We start from the raw sequence: 20,894 nt of genomic DNA on the forward strand, positions 1-20,894 counted from the left end.
AAAAAAAAAAAAAAAAAAAAAAAAAAAGAGAGAGAAAAAAAAGTTTCAATTGGACAAGTCTGATCACGACAATCTCAACATCTACATTAAGTGTAGAGGATATCCCTGAAAAAGGGGCTGCCCAAGTAAGTAACTAACAAGCACTCCCCTGCCATGCGGACCCTCTCCACTTCGTCCTCTCTTTTGGAATTATCTCATCTTATCCCTTTTTTCTCCTACAGTGGCAATGCCATTTTTCGAAATTTAGTTTTTAGTATTCCCAGGAAGTTTGTCACATTAAGGACAACTTCATCTCTTTCTCTGCCATCCCATAGTTATCCTCGGGCCATTTCCCATTCAGCAAATCAACTCTCCGATGTCGAAGAAGAAGAAGATGAAGACGAAGACGAAGACGGAGATGAAGACGACGACGATGATGAAGCTGCGGATGAGTATGAGGAGTTCTCTGTTGATTTGTTTGACGACAATAAATATGAGGATGATGAGATTGATTCAACAGTAATGGAAGCACCTCCTCGGTTCGAGGGACAAAAATGGCAGAGAATCGACAAACTTCGATCCCAAGTAAGAGAGCTTGGGGATGAACTTATCGATCTGGATGAGCTTGCTTCCTTTTACGATTTCCGCATCGATAAATTTCAGGTTTGCTACCACTTTATAAACTTAGAAGCATATGTATGAATATCTATTTGCATTGCCTACACATTGCCTTTTTATTCTAAAGCTTTTATGGAATTTTTTTGGCAGAGGTTGGCTATAGAATCTTTCTTGAGAGGTTCATCTGTGGTGGTTTCTGCACCAACGAGTAGTGGAAAGACTCTGATAGCAGAAGCAGCAGCTGTAGCCACGGTAGTGAGAGGAAGGAGACTCTTCTATACAACTCCTTTGAAGGCATTATCTAATCAAAAGTATAGAGAATTTCGGTATGTAGCTTCAAATTTGCTGACCAATTAAATTGTCTGCACATGGTAAAGTTGAACAATGTCATAAATTACTTGTAATATTCGTTTTGTTGTGGTTTATGTTATGCATTGTAGAGAGACATTTGGTGAAAGCAATGTTGGCCTTCTCACGGGAGACTCTGCAGTCAACAAAGATGCTCAAATTTTAATCATGACTACTGAGATTCTGCGCAATATGTTATATCAGAGGTACATTCTTCCAAGCTATTAAAACTTGAAATGCCATCTCAGTGCTGCATTCAGTAATTCAGTTATAATACTTCTCGTGATAAGATTTTATTTTCCTGTGGAGACTTAACTTGCTGTGTGTGTACCTAAAACATGTAGGTATTACTTCTAGTTACTGATGCGACATTGGGTTCAATAATCCTGATTATAGGTCACCATGGGTCCACCTAAATGATTGATAAATCCAAATGTTAGAAGCAATGTCAATTCTGTAAATAACTGAAAATAAAGGATCCCTTTTGGGTGAGTTAATGGGAGCATGGACAAATCAGGAATGAAGTTTAAAGAGAGGAGGGCAATTAGGGAATTTAGAACCAGTTGGATAAAGTAGAATCAGAGTATTTGAGGGAGGGGTTTTGGTAAATATCCAGAGTGGTCCTTATTTGTTCCTTGTGATAGAACAAAACCAGCGGTGGACAGGTTTTGTTTTGGGCTGCAACTCCCTCAAACTGAATCCAATCTGGATGAAACATTAGGTCTAAATTCCTAAGTCAGAGACTTCATAAAAACAACTTGTTTCTGATCCAGAAAACTCGAAATCGAGTTAAAATTCTCAAAAGATGAACATGGCGGAACTGTTCACAGCAGGCCTGAAAACCAACTTATGACTCTCAACATACATGAGATCTTTAAGGCCTAACTCCATAATTAGGGTCGCCTATTGGTTAGTGAATCATTCGCAAAATTTCAGGTTGAAATAGGCAAGGATGAAAGAGATCAATCTCCCTCTTGCTGAACCAAGTCTGACGCTAGAACAGGGCAACGCCAATAAAAAGGGTAACACCAGGAGTGAAGGAGAAGGAATGAATAAGAAACAAATACAAATAATAATTAGAGTAAGGTAGAGTTCAGACATGATAAAGGAAGGAGTTGGAAGAAGGATTCAACCAGAGAGAGGGGAGGGGGGGAACAAAAACTCAGCAGTTGAACGAGGCTGTCATGGGACCAGCACAAACTCCAATAAAATTTCATTAAAAAAGTACTCTAATCCAATGACGGAATTACATTCATATATAGAAAAGAGAAATAAAAAGACTCTTAATTACCTATTCTGGAAATAGAAACTTCAGCATATTAGACAGTTAAACAACTACCAAATGCATATGTGATTCCCGAATATAAAAATATTGCAAAATTTACAAGATAATCCCAAAGCTCCTACATGTAACTTCATCATCTCAGAAACTATGGATGATCGTGCAAAATTGGCATGGCCTATGATATCACACTTTAGTTATAAGAAATCCAATAGAAAAGCCACAATCTGACTTGAATTGAAGTTAGTTGTAGAATAGATGGTAGAATTCACTCTGAAGAATTTGCCAATTATATCAGAAGAAGAAGGTCTAAACTAACTGTAGGACTAATCATTCTAGAAATTTAATTTGTCTTCCAGCTTTTATGATATCATAAACTGCATCATAAAGGTCTCACTGTGACACATTTAGAATCTTCTTCGCTTCTTGTATGACCAAGGTGGATATTATTGCAGTATGTTGTGCAGACTATAAAGAACATAATAAAGAACACTTATTCATAGACAGGCCGTTTCATTACATGGAGTTTTAATCATCACAATGGCCTCTGCTGCCCCTTATTATGTTATATTAAACTTATTAAGTTGGTGTTACACAGAAAATTGATGTGTATTGTCTCTTCTCTGCAGTATTGGAATGATTTCTTCCGGGAGTGGATTGTTCCATGTCGATGTGATTGTTTTGGATGAAGTACACTATCTCAGTGACATTTCTCGGGGTACAGTTTGGGAAGAGATAGTATGCATTCTGTGTCCTGATTATTATTTAATTTATAGATTCTTTTTTTCTGTATGCTTCCTCTTCCCCCCCTTCTCTACCTCACTTTTTAGAAAGCAATGTACTTATGTTCAGAATAATTCAGGTGATTTATTGTCCAAAAGAAGTCCAACTTATATGTCTTTCAGCGACAGTTGCAAATGCTGATGAGCTGGCTGGTTGGATTGGGCAGGTAGTATATGGATTTCCTATTGACTTATTCCTTTTCCATGGGCGTAGAGTACTAGAGCAAGTTTGATTATCTGCATATTTTGTATTTCATTATTTTGGTGAGAAAATAAATTGGGGTCTTGATTTTTGGGCTGAGATACTACCTTTGTTACCACGTGGACACTGCAATGGATATGCTGCACCCATCTCACACTCATCTGCGACAGTTAATTTAGACCATTGAGAATGCAGGAAAATGAATCTTTACCGCACCTACGTTGTATCATTTGCAGTGTCTGGTAACAGAGGATGCTACTTTAGTGATCTTGATACCTTAATTGTTAACAAATTCTCTCTCAACAGCTTGCTCGTAAACAGAGGATGCTACTTTAGTGATCTTGATACCTTAATTAGTGATCTGTTATTCCCATATATCATATCTGGTCTCATGTTCGAGTTGCCCCACCCGTTCTTTTAAAGCGCTTTGTGCAAAGGCCTTTTTTCTTGGTATCTTTTATGAAAAATATCGATTAGTGACTTTTTTTGATATTTGATTCTTGGTTTCTGTTTTATTGTAAGAAGCTCGCAGAAAGATTGAGCAGACGAGCGACATGATTTGCTCTTCGTTTGGAACATTCTTCACTATTGTCTTCTGTTTCCTCAGAATAAACTGCTTACTGACTTGTATTTTCTTCATCCTCACGAGACCAAGTTATTTAAAAGTACTGATGCAGAATTTCAACAAGAAAATGGGCCAGTTGTATTGGCTTTGTTTCGCTTTCTTGGGTCAAGTTAGGCTTAATTTGACTGCCCAATAAGTTATATGGGCCATGAGCTAAATATTTTTGAGTTCACTATTGTAATGGGCCAATTTCATAAAGCCCAAATGTTAGGGCTTTAGGTCACGGGATTAAGTAGTTAGTTTTTATTTTGTTAGTCTTCTGGATGGGATGAAGGTTGTAAGGATTCTCCTTTCCTAGGTTGCTCTACTGCGACCTAGTGGTTGCGAGTTCGAGTAAGTAAACAGCCTGTTTGTGAAACGGGGGTAAGGCTGCGTACATTATGACCCTCCCCAGACCTCCCAGTGGCGGCAGCCTCATGCAATGGGTATGCCTTTTTTTTTTTTAAGGATTCTCCTTTCCTAAACAGGGGTTTCCTATTTTGAGTTGTACCCAAGTGTTATGAATAAAGAAGGGCTGTAGTAACCCCCATGATTTATGAAGTTAAAAAAAGGCTGGCTTTTGTTTGTATGAAAGACTATGGACTTTAATTTGGATTTCCCATTTATGAAGGTTTTCCGTTGTGCTTGGATTTTATGTGAAATATATGTATTTTATCATAATGGGTTTAAGTTTTTGGGATCACTGATCTTAGCCCTTGCAGATTTGGGTCGTGACAGTGCCTTCGCTGTGAGAGACAACATGCATGGTGAGATTGATGTCAGGAGGTTTACCTAGGCAAACAACCCCGATTGAAAGTACACTCCAAACCAAAGCTTAGGTCTGATATACAGATCAGAGAACCAAAAGAAAATCACAAGACCTGAAAATAGGGCTGAACAGTAAACAGAGCTGTCCAGCCTAAGGTTTTGAGGAGAAAAGTAAAGAAGCCCCGTGGCTTCTACAAGAGGTCTCCAAAGGCCTTGGACTACTGGTTGAAGGGTCCTCCTAGGACCAGGAACAAAACCCTAAAAGGGTCCTTGAAGCTGGCCTGTGGTTGTGGAGATCCAAGAAAGGTCGATCAGCCTTGCAAAACCTTGACAGCTGAGGTCGATGCTGGTACAGTACCCTTGGCTGGTTTTCAATCTGGTTTATGGGTGTGCTTCAAGTCTTCAACAAGCTTGTAAGAACTTTCAAAACACTCTCTCATAAGTTAAAAACAAAGAAGAAAATAAGAAGGTAGAGGATGGAGATGGGATAGATGTGGGTTTGATGGCTATCTCGGGATGCTCTCTCACCCACTACTATCTCAGCTGTTTGACATCCTATCTCAGGAGTTTTGGAGTAACAATGGTTATAAACTTCAATATTTTTATTCATTAATTTTCAAAGTATTGCATCAACTCCTCATATATAATAGAGGGTACAGCCTTACAATTTAGAAACTAACATGAAAATAGAAACTAACTGATTTAAGTAACTAAATACTTAACTTGTTCACTAAGAAACTAACATAAGACCATAAAGGATTCTTCTGGAAGACTAAATCTAACTTTGACTACTTGTTAACAAAGAAACACAAAAAAGGAAACAAAAAAGGGACCAAATCACTGTTCATGGGTACTGTTCATGTGGACAGTAATTTCTGCTTTTGGTTTGGCTTGATGGGCCAACATTGGGACTGGCTGGTCGGATTTGATGGAACCAGCAGCCCCCTTCTTTTGCAGGCTGATCTACATCAGAGATTCCTTATGAAAGGGGTGTGATGCCATTAGGATTAGTGAGAGATTGACATAGACCTAGGTGAGAGGCCTTGGTCATGTCCCACTTATTTCTTCCTTTTCTCTTCTTAGTTTCTATTTTTCAACACTGCTACAATGTCTGATCAGTGAGGTATCAAATCACCCTTTCTACACTGCTGTTGCTGCTATTTGGCCACTTGAAGAGATGTCCATTGATCCATTAATAGGAGTTGAGATTGAAGCCTTCAACGCATAGTTGTCAAGGCGCCTAGGCGACCCATGGCTTTGGAGGGCCATCTAAGCTCTTAGGTGACAAGGCGACCTAGACGCCAGTTTATTTTTTAATGTATCCATTATGTCTAATATATCGATAATGGAATTATGACAACAATACGACATCAGCAATACAAATTGAATCTACGCATCAATATGCCTCTATATCTAGCAACATCATTACAGAATTACAACAACATTATGTTAGAAACGACATTATTTAGAGGGGAAAAAAAACGTAAGTAAACAAGAGAAGTGAACTAGTGAAGTTTGATTTCTTTCTTTCTTAATTTATTTATTTCTTTTTTTAGGTGCTAAATGATCCCATGCTTCTCACCTAAACACAAACTTGTACACAAGCCAATAAAAATGTTAGAAACAACATTATTTAGAGAAGAAAAAAAAAAGTACAAAATATCGATCGCCCAAGGAACCCACCCGGATGCCTAGGCGACTGCTCTTCCCTTGGAAACCCGCCTGGATGCCTAGGCAGTGTCTAGGAGACTTCAACCATCCTTGCGGCACTGTTAGTTGGGCTTCTACTGCAGCAGGTTGCAAACCCTATTAACTCCTAATCTGGCCAACAGTTCTCTTGGAAGTGGTAGGACACAAATTACCCTATTCCATTGACAAGAGTTGTGTCCCACCTGCTACTATCCATCGGCTGGTTTCTGTAGCTTTATTGGGTTTAATAACTAATAGGTTTATTGTGTTTAGTAACTAGTTTCTATCTTGGGTTTGAACTTGTAACCTGTGATCTGCCTATCAGTTGTCTGAGATGATTTAAGGGTTTTTTATTGTAACCGAGACCTGGTATTCTACCTTGGTTTTGTTCTCTTGTTTTTTTTATCAGACTACCCTTGGTGTTGTGTTATACATGGTTACTAATTCTGTACAGCAAGTTACTTATTACTTTGATCTGCTGTAATTCAATCCAATTGCTGGATTGCTGCCATCTTTGGAGGATAAAGTACTGTTTCTGTGACCTTACTTTTGGATTAAGTTTAGGTTTAATCTAAGCCCTATTACTGTGGTAATTAAATCCTTTTATATTGCTGTACGTCAGTGACAGTCCTACTTGTGGGTTGGGAATTTGTTTACTGTTAGTGAGCATAGCACTATCAAGTACTTACTTGTGCTGCTGGGACATGAGCTACTCCCATTGCCTAGGATAATTAACATCATTCATTCTGCCTACGAGGCTAAATCTAGAATAATCCTAATCCTCCTGTAGATCTGCATTCTGTTCCTTTTTCTCCTCCCCCCTCATGCTCAATTCTTTTTAGATCTATACAATTTTTGGCTTGTTTGCGAAGATAATCAGATAAGACTTTTCAAACGGTATCAAGTTGGAGAAATTTATATACCTTGTTATTCTACAATTATGTTCATTGATGAAGTAGCTAGCTTACCTGGGCTATAATACTTTCATATAACATAATTATTTAGTAATTTAATACTTATCAGTATCTTTTGGTTTTGTTACCGCTATGACCCATTTGATCAGCAACTTTTGCTTTGTGGACAATAGAAACTGAATTTAGGTTTTGAAAAATTCGCGAGACATGTGAACAGTTGATTGGTTAATTTATTAATTCCCTCCTTTCATTGGTGTAGATTCATGGTACAACTGAGCTGGTAACATCAAAGAAACGACCTGTTCCATTGACTTGGCATTTCTCTATGAAAAGTTCTTTGTTACCACTACTTAATGAGAAAGGAACGAGCATGAACAGGTAACCTTTGTTCAGTTTTGAGTACTTCTGCAAAGTTTGTTACTGTGTTAAATTAGTTTTATATATATATGATCATCTCTAGTTTAATGCCACTAGAATAATACCTATCAAGGGAAGGATGAAAGGGCGTCATTGGTCACAAAATTTAGTTTGCTAGCACCGATATCCTGGGAGTAATACAAAGAAAACACTGTGCCTTTTGTTTTTGTCCATAGGCGTGTGAGACAGAGGCCTATGTTTTGTAAGAATTGCTGATAGCCAACCAGAGGCAAAGATCAAGAATTCTTTCACTCCAAGGATGCGAGCAAGTTAGACAATACTTGAATTCCAGATTTGAAATTGAAAATATTTTTTTTTCTGCTCTCTTTAGCTGTTTTCCTGGGATATTAGTGTTGGCTTTAGCCTTGTATTTTTTCTCCACAGGTCCACTTCTCCCCTCTTCTAATAAATTTCCTCCATTTATTAATTTTTTCTTCTTGCTGATATAAAAGCTGGGTGGAAAATGCCCATTTTTTCGTGCCAAGCTTCCGTTTCTCATATATACTGTTCGTTCCTAGTTCCTACCGGTAATTAGTTATGCTGCACCTGCACCAGGTCAATGATAGACTATGAGTTGAAATTTATTCACTTCTGAAATTTTCTGATAATCCAGAAAGTGCCTCAGTTAAGGAGGATCTGTTTGCCTGCGATTTCTATCCTAGGTAGGCCCTGAATTGATCTAGACTTGAGGAATTAATTGCCGGAGCCATTTAGTTGTGTTGTGAACTATCCTTCCAAATGGGTTCAAAGTGATCACCTTGTTTCAAATGGGTATGAAAGGATTTCAAGTCTTCAATACGCAGCGTTATTTTACAATACTGAACTATATCCTTTTTTTTGTTTTGTTTGTCAATGGACATTGTGGGAACGATGCTAAACTTCCAACTTTATAATTGGGCGCACTCCCATTTTTTGTATTTTTGTTTATCACAGATTATATGGTACTATGATTGATTGTATTTCCCATTTTATTTGATTGCATTATACGGACGTACTGTATTTTATCCAGTGTTACTTCAACATTCTTGAACTGGATTGGACTCCTGAGTTGCCTGAATCTGTCATTCTCACTGATATTAGACTCTTTTACAACACTTGGTCTGCATATGTGTCTAACCTTCTTCTTTATACCAGTGAAATGAGTTGGCTGCTATGCTCACATATGCATCTTCATAAATAAAGTATCCTTTGTTTGAATGAGAGTTGGAATTTAGTGGTGCCAGTTGGTTTTAACAAAGGATGTCTGGGTGGGGTGGCATTCCATTTTGTAAATATCTTAAGAGCTGAACATTTTTTATGGTGAAACTTTGTACTTGGGTCATGATTCTTCATTGTAAATGTAAGTATTTCACTTTGGTATGTCGTGCACATAGTTATTGTGTTTAACATTATTAATTAGAGCTTCGCAAAATTGTTCACTATTAGGTTCAAACTCGGCCAAATTTGCATGAAATTGGTGTTAGTTTGATCTAATTATTGGTTATGCTTGGTTCTCTGTCCTTCTGTTCTGGAACTATGTATGGAGATGAGCAACATTTGTCATTTTCAATTTCTGTTGGAACAGGAACCTACAGCTTTCTGCTTTGGAAGGTGAATCTTATAGGGAAGTTGGATCTAGAAGAAGGAATTCTAGAAGACATGAAAAAGGGAGCTACAAAAGTGGGAGCATGTCTGGGCAGTCAACATCGTCAAAAGATGACACAAATACAATCCGCCGTTCACAAGTACATAACATATTTCTGGTTTTTTTATTTCTAGCTTGGTTACTGTCACTGTTGGCATGCTTTTCTGTTTTTGTTCTTATAAATGTTATATTTTCCCAGGTTCCTCAGGTTAAAGACACATTGTGGTACCTTAGGCAAAAGCATATGCTGCCTGCTATTTGGTTTATTTTTAGCAGGAAAGGATGTGATGCATCTGTTCAGTATCTTGAACATTTCAAGCTTTTGGATGACTGTGAGACAAGTGAAGTTGAACTAGCCTTGAAAAGGTTCCGTGTACAGTACCCTGATGCTGTTCGAGAATCTGCCATAAAAGGCCTTCTGAATGGGGTTGCAGCACACCACGCAGGCTGTCTACCTTTGTGGAAGTCATTTATTGAAGAGTTGTTTCAGCAAGGACTCATTAAAATTGTCTTTGCTACAGAAACTCTTGCTGCTGGCATCAACATGCCTGCCAGGACAGCTGTTATTTCATCTCTCAGTAAAAGGAGCGATAGTGGACGTATCCATTTGAGACCAAATGAGTTGCTTCAAATGGCTGGTCGAGCTGGACGTAGAGGTATTGATGAAAGGGGTCACGTAGTTCTTGTTCAGACTCCTTATGAAGGAGCAGAAGAATGCTGCAAGATTCTTTTTTCTGGAGTAGAGCCTCTTGTCTCTCAGTTCACTGCTTCATATGGCATGGTGCTAAATCTCCTTGCAGTATGTCCCTTCCTATATAAAAGCTCTGATTTCCTCGGCTCTGAAGCTCTTTGATGAATGATTTAGCTCTGCAGGGCGCAAAAGTTACTCGCAGATCAAAGGAGGCAGAAATGAAAGTCTTAAAAGCGGGACGAACACTAGAAGAAGCTCGGAAGCTGGTTGAACAAAGTTTCGGAAACTATGTTGGGAGTAATGTTATGCTTGCTGCCAAAGAGGAGATTGCTGAAATACAGAAAGAAATTGAGGTGTTGACTTTGGAAGTTGGTGATGATGCTGTTGATAGGAAGAGTCGGAAGCAGTTATCTGAAAAAACATACAGGGAGATTTCTGATCTGCAGGAGGAATTACGGGTATTTACTAAATTATTTGTTTGTTTATTTCCATCCTTACTGTGTGGCGATATTAAATTTTTTCTCTTTCTTTCTTACTAGGATGTTCTTTCCCTAAATTGTCTAGCATTTTGCTATTGTTGACCGTTTCCCATTGTCAGGGAAAAATCAGATTTTGTAGTGTTTTTGAACACTTGTGGGGCTGTCAAAGGTCAGCTAAGACTACAGAAGAAGCTCAGGGAACTATTGCTTTACCATGTTCAGTTCTTGTTTATAATCATGCGATGTCTTTTTTAAACCCCCATGATGCAGCCAGCCAATCCTAATCCCAGATAAAGAATCAACATATCGATTGGCTGCAACACATGCCCAGGTTTACACTATCTTCCTGACAAACCAGGATATTAATTCTTGCTGGTTTGTATGCACCAGAAGCCTGCGATGGTAGAAAGAAGACAGGAAATAAGGGAGAGAAGACAGGAAGAAGGGAGGAGAAATCCAGATTGATAGGGAGAGGAGAAGAGGGGTCGATCTGTTCAGGGGCATTGAACAGTGCTCAGTAACCTGAAGGAAGAGAGGAGTTCTCACAACTCTTGGATTTTCCAGTGAAAAATGTTTCATCATTGCCATAGAAAATACTATTAGGACTATTAACTTGCAAAACTACTAAACCACCCCCTCCCCCCCAAAAAGAAAAAAGAAAACTTAATGTAATAGGGACTCTACTACTTGAGATTAAATTAACAGCTAAATAATGGGCACATAAGATCCCCACACTATATTTTAAAAATATATTAAATTCCTAACTAATGGCTGTTAGGACCCACTACCACTACTATTGACACTTAAAATTTTCAAAACAAATTTAAATCTAGTCCAACATCATTACAATTCATTCAAGTTACAAAGTACTAATATCAAAGATCCAAAATAGAAGATCATGCTACTTCCAATGGTGGTGATCCTGCTCCTGCATCATCCCAAAAGGAGATTTATTTTGGTGTACCCAAACCTGTCAATTTTTTTCTGGGTGCCTCCATTTTCAGCAACTTCTCTGTGTAATGAAAAATCAAATCTCAAATCTGAAATCCTTTCTCCCTTTTCCTTTCCTTGTCTTCCTCACTCCCGCAAAATCCTAGTTCTTGTTTCTGCCTTGCAATCAATTGAGTTGCTTTCAATTCCAATTACTCTCTCTCTCTCTCTCTCTCTCTCTCTCTCTTTCACACACACACACACACACACACACACAGTTCTTTTGCTTTATTCCAGCTGGAAACTACTTGTTGAAAGAGAAGCTATTAAGGTCAATCTAGCAGGATCTTTTCTAAAATCAGTTACTCCTGAATCATTTACAAGAACTGAAGTATGTGGGGAGCTGAGTGGGGGCATGATCCATATAGGAGGTTTTTTTTTTTTTTTTTTTTTAAATGGAATTTTGTATTAAAACCCTTTATAAGATTTTTCTAAAATTTGTCTCATTGGTTGTATAGTCTGCAAGAATTGTTTCAATTTTTGGTAAAAATTTTTAAATAAGAAATAAGATGAACACTGAAAATGTAATCTCTATTTCCTCTATTTGCTTGTCTTTCCCTTGTTCCTTCTCTTTGCTCTGCGTAGGAAGGCTAGCAACTCCTATGTTCCATTGATTATCCTGTATCTTGTTTATTACAGTCCTATGTTCCATTGATTATCCTGTATCTTGATTATTACAGTCCTAAGAATAAGGAAACGAGACTTGCTTGAAGGCTTGAGGGACTATCGAACTCTCTTTATAATTACTATTGCTTCAGCCAGCTTGGAATTTTCAATTTCTTAGGGTATTGTTAAGATGGATTTCATTGAAGTCTGTGTGCACCTGAATCGATGAATCTTCTTCTTACGCTTGCATTTCTTTGTATTTACTTATTAAATCCTTCCTGAAATTGGAATGCATTTTATGATAGGAAGAGAAACGATTGCGGACTGAACTGAGACGAAGGATGGAAATAAAGAGGATTACTTCTTTGAAACCTCTATTAAAGGAGATGGAAAATGGTGATTTACCCTTTATCTGCTTGCAGCATAATAAAGGAGGAGTTCAACACTTACTTCCTGCTGTTTATTTGGGGAAGGCTGATGCTCTTTCTGGTTCAAAATACAAGAACATGGTGAGCATTTGAATTTCCTTGTTTACCTTTGTTTTGATAGCTGCTAAGAATAAGCGGTATGCTTGGTAGTTGGAATCCTTTAGTGCGTGTAAAGAAGAAACTAGGGGATCCTACTTTGAGGGAAAAAAATCATCTTTTTGAGTAGGAGGTGAAGGAGAAAAGAGATGCTATATTTGGAGTTAATTTGTCTTGAAGGTTGACTGACTTTGGTTTCAAAAAGAACCGGCACATATTTATGTGTGTCTTAACGTTTGTTCCATTCAGGTTGGTAGGTAATTAATATCGATTACAAGTAATGTATGCTAAATTATCTAAGAATTATTGGCTGCTAGGTCAGAGTTGATCAGATTTGCATTATAAAACTACATTATCTTTTTATTTTTTATTCTGATGAATAACAGTTTTGTTAAACAAAGATAAGGGCTACTAAGAAGTAGTGTACGACAAGAAGAAATCAGAAAAACCCATGATAAAATGAAGAGTACTATCCTCTAGCCCCTATGAAATGTAAGTTATCAAGCCTTGATGTGAAAAGTTGTTGTATGTATCACACAAAGCCTTCAAAACCAAGTCGCATGAGAAACATCACTATGGAGAAGTTGGGTTCTCAGCCTGAGAAATCATTGGTGGAAGAGTGGATGGTACATTAGGATGACAATGTTTTGGACATGTTTCTCCATTTCGCTACACTTGCAATCAATCAAATCTCTAGTAGGCAAATACTGGTAGAAATGAAGTGCACACAAGACTTCCACAGGCAATCTTTAGAATAATGTAAACGGCAGCTATTACTTGCTGTGAAATTTACTGGCTGAAATCACAATCAGTCCACAACTGTTTGATTGGGAGAGAAAAAATAAATCTATGGCACAATTAGTAGGATGGAGGGGAGTACCAATTTATATTATTTCCACTTCACATCACTCCTAACTCCAGTTGATATCACACCAACAGAATAGCAACCACCATATAGACCCAATTTAGGATATGAATCCATAGATGGACTGGCATAAGTGTAAAATAAGAAGAATCACGGCACCTATGATGAAATACTTAGTTTTGAGCATCTTTAAAACATTTTTGACAGATTGAACACTTCAGACACCTGTATATTGCACGCCATCAAATGGGGTCGGTAAGATTGATTTGAGAAAAGCTTCCTGGACTGCTAAATACTGAAATCCAGGTTAAAGAAAGGCAATGATCCATAATCTACCAGCTCAAACTCTGAACAAGTTATTTTTCAAGTTGTGATCCATAGAATCTCCACTGAAATTAGCCGGGTACTTCAGGAGTTTAAAGAAAAGAAAAAATCTTGATATTTATCCAAACCAAAACTCTTGGTTGAAAAGTAATCTCGAATTGACATATGACGTGATGGCTTCATTTGCCAGATCAAAATACTCTCAGTGGGGCTGCTGAATTCAATTGTATGGAGTCTATGGACTGATGCTATTCACAAGCTTTCCCCTGCCTTTATACTTCCTCAAAGTTTTTCAGATCTTCCTGAGGATTAGAGTGCTTTCGAAGTGGATTTGCTTTAGCATTTTGAGAGCTAAAGTACCAGAGATACATATTGACAGTGTACACCCCACTCTTGATGACAGTGTCCCCTTGGCGACTTATTGGTTGGCTGATCCAATAGTTTCTGCAGTCTTACTGTAGGGGTTTGAATTTTTTTTACGCCACTTAAACCTCGCTAAAATGATACCTTCATTTTGCACCCATGTATTAGGTTTTTTAGTTGATGCCTCAAGCTGCTGGTTGTTATTATTGCTCTTTCAATTTCTCTGTTTGCATATCTTATTTATTTATTTATTTTGGTCACCTCAGTGCTTTAATATGAATCTGACTGTCAGAGTCCATTTAATGATATGTGAGGCGAAGTGAAGCAGGGATAATGATACCATTTGTAAAACTAAATTGGAATGAAAGAAGGTACTTAGAGAAAATTAACTGTTCACCAGGCTGTTTGGTTGGAAGCATAGTGAATTTGACATGATATAGAAAATTCAGTTGAGGAGGGCTCTAAAAGCAAGAGGAGATTTTCATGTTCGGTGGATACTGGACAGGAAAAATTGGAACTTGAGGCAGTTTACCTCACTTTTTTGTATTCCAACCAACCACTTTGAAAGTCACAATTCTGAGTGAAGGAAATATTATTTCACACTACTTTCGCAACACTCATTCCACATTTGGCCCAGTGGGACCGGCTATTTTTCTAAATTTAAATACCAGTCAGTTTTGTACGTAAATTTATGAATCTTTTTCATTCATTTATTATGGATTTCTTCACATTTCTTCCAAAATTCCCTTTCATTCCTCTTGTTAATCAGTTTGGTGGCTAATTTTGCTCTTACATGACAGATTTATGCAGATGGTTCTTTTGCTATTGATATCATGGAAAAAGAGTTCGATTTTGGAGATATGGAAGCACAGTTTGATGCCAAACCATCTTATTATGTGGCTCTTGGTTCGGATAACTCTTGGTATTTGTTCACAGAGAAGTGGATCAAAGTGGTTTATGGAACTGGCTTTCCTAATGTTCCTTTAGTTCAAGGTGGTGCTTTGCCCAGGGAAATAATGAGAGCACACCTTGATAAGGAAGAATTGCAGTGGAAGAAGCTTTCTGATTCTGAATTTGGAGATCTGTGGTGCACGGAAGGATCTCTTGAGACCTGGTCTTGGAGTTTAAATGTGCCAGGCTTGAGTAGCCTCTCTGATGAAAACGGGGTTAGATATCTACATTTATAGTAATTTATTCTTCAGTTTCCCTTTTTCAATTCAATGTTTTTCTATTATATTCCAGCAACTATGATCAAAATGATGCTGCATTGGTTACAACTGACTTATGCAAGCGGAACAAATTTCTGGTGGAAAAGTAAATGTGGGATTCAATTTTTACTGCCAGGTGCTGCAAATGTCCCAAGCATACCAGGATGCTATAGTGTGTTACAAGGATCAAAGAAATAAAGTTTCCCGTTTGAAGAAAAAAATTGCTCGTACAGAAGGCTTCAAAGAGTATAAGAAAATCATAGATATGACTAACTTCACTAAGGAAAAGATTGAACGCTTGAAGGCTAGGTCTGTTCGGCTTGTTAGTCGAATAGAGCAAATTGAACCGTCTGGCTGGAAGGAGTTCCTCCAGGTATATGAATGTATTTATATCCTTTCATTTCTCAATTTGGTACCGTATTCACATTTTTTCTTATAATTTTCCCCCCTTTTTAATCTAATATAATACAAAGTAGCTCGTTTGTATCTCGATTTAGGTTTATTATTTGCTGTAGTCCATCTTTCGTGTCCCTGTATTGGTTTATGTTGGGGAGAGCTTCTCATTTCATCTGTACATTCATCCATTTTGTTCTTCTCTTTGCCAAATTAATTTCTTTGTCCATTTTGTATAATATTCTTTTTCAGTATTAGTTGTAGAAGTCGAGTATTTGATTCAACTTAAGTTTACTATTGGAAGTCCTTAGTTTTTTTGTTCCTATTCCTGGTGAAACTGTCTGGCTTGCTGTGAATGAGATTGCTTGTAGTGAGTTTGTCGCTGCTTACTGGACGTATATTGTTCAACTCAACGGAAACTCTTTTCCAATTTAATGGGGCTACATGAATCCTGTTTTGCCATTCAACCCTGTTTAGAGAAATATTTTTTTGTTAAACCTAAGGCATCCATATCTTTTGTCACTACTTCCCAGGTAATCTTTGGCCTACCCCTTGTTTTTTCAGCTCCTCTAGTATGCAACCTATTGAACCTCTTTACTAGTACACAATGACATACATGGAACATGCCCTAACCTCTGACTCTCTTCCAACTTGTCACCTATTGGGGCCACACTCCTAAATAACTTCTAACATATTCATTTCTTATTCTCTCTCTTCTGGATTTGCCACTGATCTACCTCAACTTCCTCATCTTGACTGCACTTATTTTATCTATTTGCTCTTTGTTGTCCAACACTTAACCCCATACAATACTGTGGTCTTATGGTTGTGCTATAAAATTTTCTTCAAGTTTATGGAATATTTTCATGCTAGAGATATTTATTGGATTGCATTTTTTTCATTTATTGTAATGTTTTGATGCTAGAGATATTTATTGTATTGTATTTTTTTCATTTGTTAAAATAAATGAATAATGCAGCTTGCATGCAGAATCTGAAACTAGAATAGAATAGGTTGCAGGTTGTTCAACTTTAACAGTGCAATTTTTCCTTTTGGAGCATTTGTATGCATCAAATTACTGTGTCTGCACATCTATGAACATGTGTTGGGTTGAGGATCAATGGTGATATGGTGAGTTTCTATCATAGTAAAACTTTAAACTTATTCCTCGTTTAGAAAGAAAATATAAAACCTACCATTTTCTCTTCCTAAGTTTTTGTCTTTTATTGTACACAAGAAGAATGTCAATTATAAAGTTATTTCTTTTAAGTTCTCATCTTTCTAGAAAGTGGAAGGTTGTCATTATCTAAAGTATTTTGGTTTAGTCTCCACCATAATTGTGAAAGCAACTTAGCAACCCAAGGTGTTAAGAGGGGGAACTTGGGTGCCCTAGGCATGCAGTATATGTCTGGGGATGCAGTATGTGACATATGTAATAGAGCAATAATAATTTTATATAATTATGGTTATATACAACATAGAAGCCATATCAATATAATATGATACAATATGCTAGTGGTGATCCAATATGAGAAAAGCACATGTGATATAAACGAAGCATAGGATATAATATGAGCATATTCAAAAAAAAAAAAAAAATGGAGTGTCAACAAGGTGATGTCTTGAAAACTATGCTCTCCACCAATTTTTCAAATTGGTAATCCTTATAAATGTCTGTCAATGTCATCATTGTTCAACCAAGCAGCTTGAGGTTCACTTGAATTAGTTATCATTCCAATGGAAATTAAGTGTTTTCTTCTTTGATTCTGATTTTTTTTGTAGTAATCTGAAACGACAAAAGGATTTAATAGGGGCACTGTTCACATCAAACTGCAGCTTTCCAAGTTGCAAGTGTAATTACCCCTGAACCATAATCCCAAAAAGTATGGGTGTGCTTCAAAATTTTGGTGAAAACAGGAGCACGTGGAATGAATATTGGTCTTGTTCCCATCTGGGATTGATTCACTTTTGGATACCTTTCTTCTCCCTCAACAATAAATGCGGTGCCCCTGTATCATCGCTATCATCTCTTGCTCTATAAGCCTCTAGCCCTACCCTCTCTCTCTCTGGGTAGGGGTAGAGCAAGAAATGATAGCGATGCACACACACACACACACACACATGCACGCACTCACACTCACACTCACACTCATGCAAGCTCTCCATTTCTCATCCACCTACTCACAACCACGGATACATTGGACACAATCCAGAGACTGCACAATTGGAGCTTGTCAACTTTGGTTGTTCTGGTGCTTCTGCTCCATTCACTCTCTGGTCTTAGCCAAAAAACTGAGTACCGAATGATTAGATATTTAAAATGAGGTTTTCTCCTGAATGTTTATTTATTGCAAGCCCTTGATTTAGTATTTGAGATGCTTCTTCAGATATTCTGATTTTCTGAAGGATCTCCTTTTGGATATGTCAATTTGGACATTCGGATATCTTGATACTTTAAATCTGTTCGCCCATGCCATTTGTTTTGTACGTTTGTGGTCGGTCTACGAAAGGAGATGAGCATCTTTCACCACTAAGTTGTAACAAGACTCATTTGCCACATATAAACCATGAGGAAGCCATGTGCTTTTCATGCCTCAAAATAATTATTGTGTTGTAGTAGCACTCATGCTCTGCTAATGCAATTGGTTTCATTCTCAGGGATGATTTTTTTTCTTTTTTGGGTGCATTTGTTAAATTAACCTCAACCCAACTTAGACTGTATACAAGAGTATCTGAGGTACAGGTTAATAAACAGGCTTTTGACTTTCTAATCTTCTCTACCTACCAGATCAGTAATGTCATTCATGAAGCCAGAGCGTTGGATATTAATACAAAAGTGATATTTCCTCTTGGTGAGACAGCGTCGGCAATACGAGGAGACAATGAACTCTGGCTTGCAATGGTGCTCCGAAATAAAATTTTACTAGATTTAAAGCCTGCACAGCTTGCTGCCGTATGTGGAAGTTTGGTTTCGGCAGGAATCAGAGTTCGTCCTTGGAAGAACAACAGGTATCATTTTTCTAGTTTCTAGTTTATAATGTGTCTAATCCCTCTTTAGTTTGAAATCGTTTTTGGGTCTGGGTGTTTAATTGATATCTGCAGCTATATATATGAACCTTCAACTTCTGTAGTCAATATTGTTAACATTTTGGATGAGCAGAGACTCTCTTTCTTAAAACTACAAGAAAAACATGGCGTTAAGGTGAGTCTTTTCTTTTTCCCTTTGTGTCTCATTTGTTAATTTAACATCTATGGTGAGAAGATAATTCCATTTGTTTTGCAGATACCTTGTGAGTTGGATACTCAATTCTCTGGCATGGTTGAAGCTTGGGCCTCTGGTCTAACTTGGCGGGAAATAATGATGGATTGTGCAATGGATGAAGGGGATTTAGCTCGCCTCTTACGACGTACAATCGATTTATTGGCTCAGGTATATGGGGTATTCATTTATTTGCAGTGTGCACCATGCTTGTAATAGAAGATTGAATGATCAAACATATATGCCTTTCTTTAACTAGTATATATTTGCATTTATACGCAGTAAGACCTAATTCTATTTAGTTCTTTGACTGGAACCTAATTATTTATGTACACTTGGTTCCCTAGCTGGTTGTTTTCTTGATGTAAATATTTAAACTGGTTGGGTAGGTTGTGGCTCGAGCTTCTGACATGTGAATTTCCTGCTATTCTGGTGCTAGATTCCAAAATTGCCTGATATTGGTCCCATCCTACAAAACAATGCCATGATTGCATCCAACATCATGGACCGACCGCCAATAAGTGAGCTGGCTGGATGACCTCCATTTCAATAAAGCTATGTCAGTAGAAGGTGAAACTTTCAGAATTGTGTAGTGTATTATCACTTGTATATTATGTTCACTGTCAATATAAATAATTTTCTGGGCTATGTAAAATCCTGTACATGAAAGTTGTGGCTGCCACTTCGATCAACACATGCTTCAGTGATGACCCCTTCAGGCTCTGTCTGTTTGCAAGTAAAGGGAAGGTAAGGTAAATGAAATCAGTTTTGAAAAAAAAAAAAAGATTATTTTTATTCATGATCGTGTAACCTACCTAAAGCTCTTGCCAATCGCCATATTTGGGTGAGGTAAAAGATTTGTACACTGCGAGCTGAAATTTAAACTACACACATGCAACCCTTTTAAGACTCAGATTATTGTAGCAATCCCGGTGTAAAATGTCTTATTTATACCCATTAATTTCAGTGTTTCCCCGTAATTTCACCCTCCAGGGTTCAAAACTGCATGCTGGTGGTGCAGAACCCTCCCCCTTGGGGTAATTATACCTCTCAGATGAAATTTATATTTTACTTTTCTAATCAGGTGTTTGATTGCAAAGTAGTGTAAACTGTGGTAACCATATTTGGAATGTTTTAAAGTTAGATAATGTGGTAATGATTTCTGAACTTTAGCATTTATATGATTTCATTTCTCTACCATTATTTCCCTTGCAACCAGACGGAGCTACTGCTGAGGTCCAAAAACCATCTTCCTTAGCTTCAGAATTGAGGCTTTGGCATTGGTCCGGAAATTACTTTGTTCGAAAGTTTAGTTTGGGCACATTCCACTCTGTTGGGCAAGAAGTAGTTTCGAGCCTGGACAATTTGATCTCCCAACTGTTCATTTGTGGGAAGCTGCACTCTGATGTTGTAGCAATCCCTTTTCTGAAGAATATATACATCAGTAGAAGTTTACCATGACTAATGGATTGATGTAGCCAACCCCATTTAGTTGGGATAAGGTTGAGTTGTTTGTAGAAGTTTACGATGACGTTGGAGTACCATCACCCTCTAATATTTGCTTTTTTATATTATTATTATAATTATCTCTGCTCGAGATTTATTTCACTTTGTGAGGGGTTTGATGGCATACAAAATCCATAAACCTCTCACAGAAATTCAGGATATAATAAAAGAGAAAAACAAAACATGGCATCATCTTATGATCCTTAAGTTCCAAGAGGATTTATGTCTTTACGATGTCGTTGTCCTTTTCATAGAATCCCCGATATTTGGTGTCTGTCATGGCCAAGTAAGTGAGCACCGGAATATTAACCCAAGGTGTTCAATAAACCTTCCATGGTTGCAGGTTAAAAACAAAACGTAATGACCTAATAATGAGTTTGAATGAAAAGCTTGCTTGGAGCTGTTCTCCTTTGACTTCAAATTGAAATGGTTTAATCCTTCAGAGCCAAATTGCCAACA

At 37.5% G+C, this 20,894-nt stretch overlaps 1 protein-coding gene across 4 annotated transcripts; it reads left to right on the forward strand.

Moving 5' to 3' along the window:
- The first annotated feature begins 6 nt into the window (after nucleotides 1-6).
- On the forward strand, nucleotides 7-19,621 carry LOC122076615 (DExH-box ATP-dependent RNA helicase DExH15 chloroplastic). 4 transcript variants are annotated; one of them, XM_042642018.1, is made up of 17 exons: nucleotides 12-125; nucleotides 315-642; nucleotides 748-923; nucleotides 1,038-1,151; nucleotides 2,857-2,965; nucleotides 3,090-3,176; nucleotides 7,446-7,564; nucleotides 9,168-9,327; nucleotides 9,427-10,026; nucleotides 10,101-10,376; nucleotides 12,299-12,502; nucleotides 14,870-15,235; nucleotides 15,414-15,650; nucleotides 18,459-18,679; nucleotides 18,773-18,872; nucleotides 18,954-19,100; nucleotides 19,369-19,621. In XM_042642018.1, exons 2-17 carry the CDS (start codon nucleotides 502-504, stop codon nucleotides 19,465-19,467), a joined length of 3,156 nt encoding a protein of 1,051 aa, XP_042497952.1. In that variant the 5' UTR covers nucleotides 12-125; nucleotides 315-501; the 3' UTR covers nucleotides 19,468-19,621. The 4 variants fall into 4 exon arrangements, with proteins under 4 accessions (XP_042497950.1, XP_042497951.1, XP_042497953.1 ...); XM_042642016.1 differs by having other exon boundaries at nucleotides 7-642; XM_042642017.1 differs by lacking the exon at nucleotides 19,369-19,621 and having other exon boundaries at nucleotides 7-642; nucleotides 18,831-18,872; nucleotides 18,954-19,094.
- The last annotated feature ends 1,273 nt before the right edge of the window (nucleotides 19,622-20,894 follow it).

The sequence above is a fragment of the Macadamia integrifolia genome, chromosome 4 (genome assembly GCF_013358625.1).
Source record: "Macadamia integrifolia cultivar HAES 741 chromosome 4, SCU_Mint_v3, whole genome shotgun sequence".
NCBI lineage: Eukaryota > Viridiplantae > Streptophyta > Magnoliopsida > Proteales > Proteaceae > Macadamia > Macadamia integrifolia.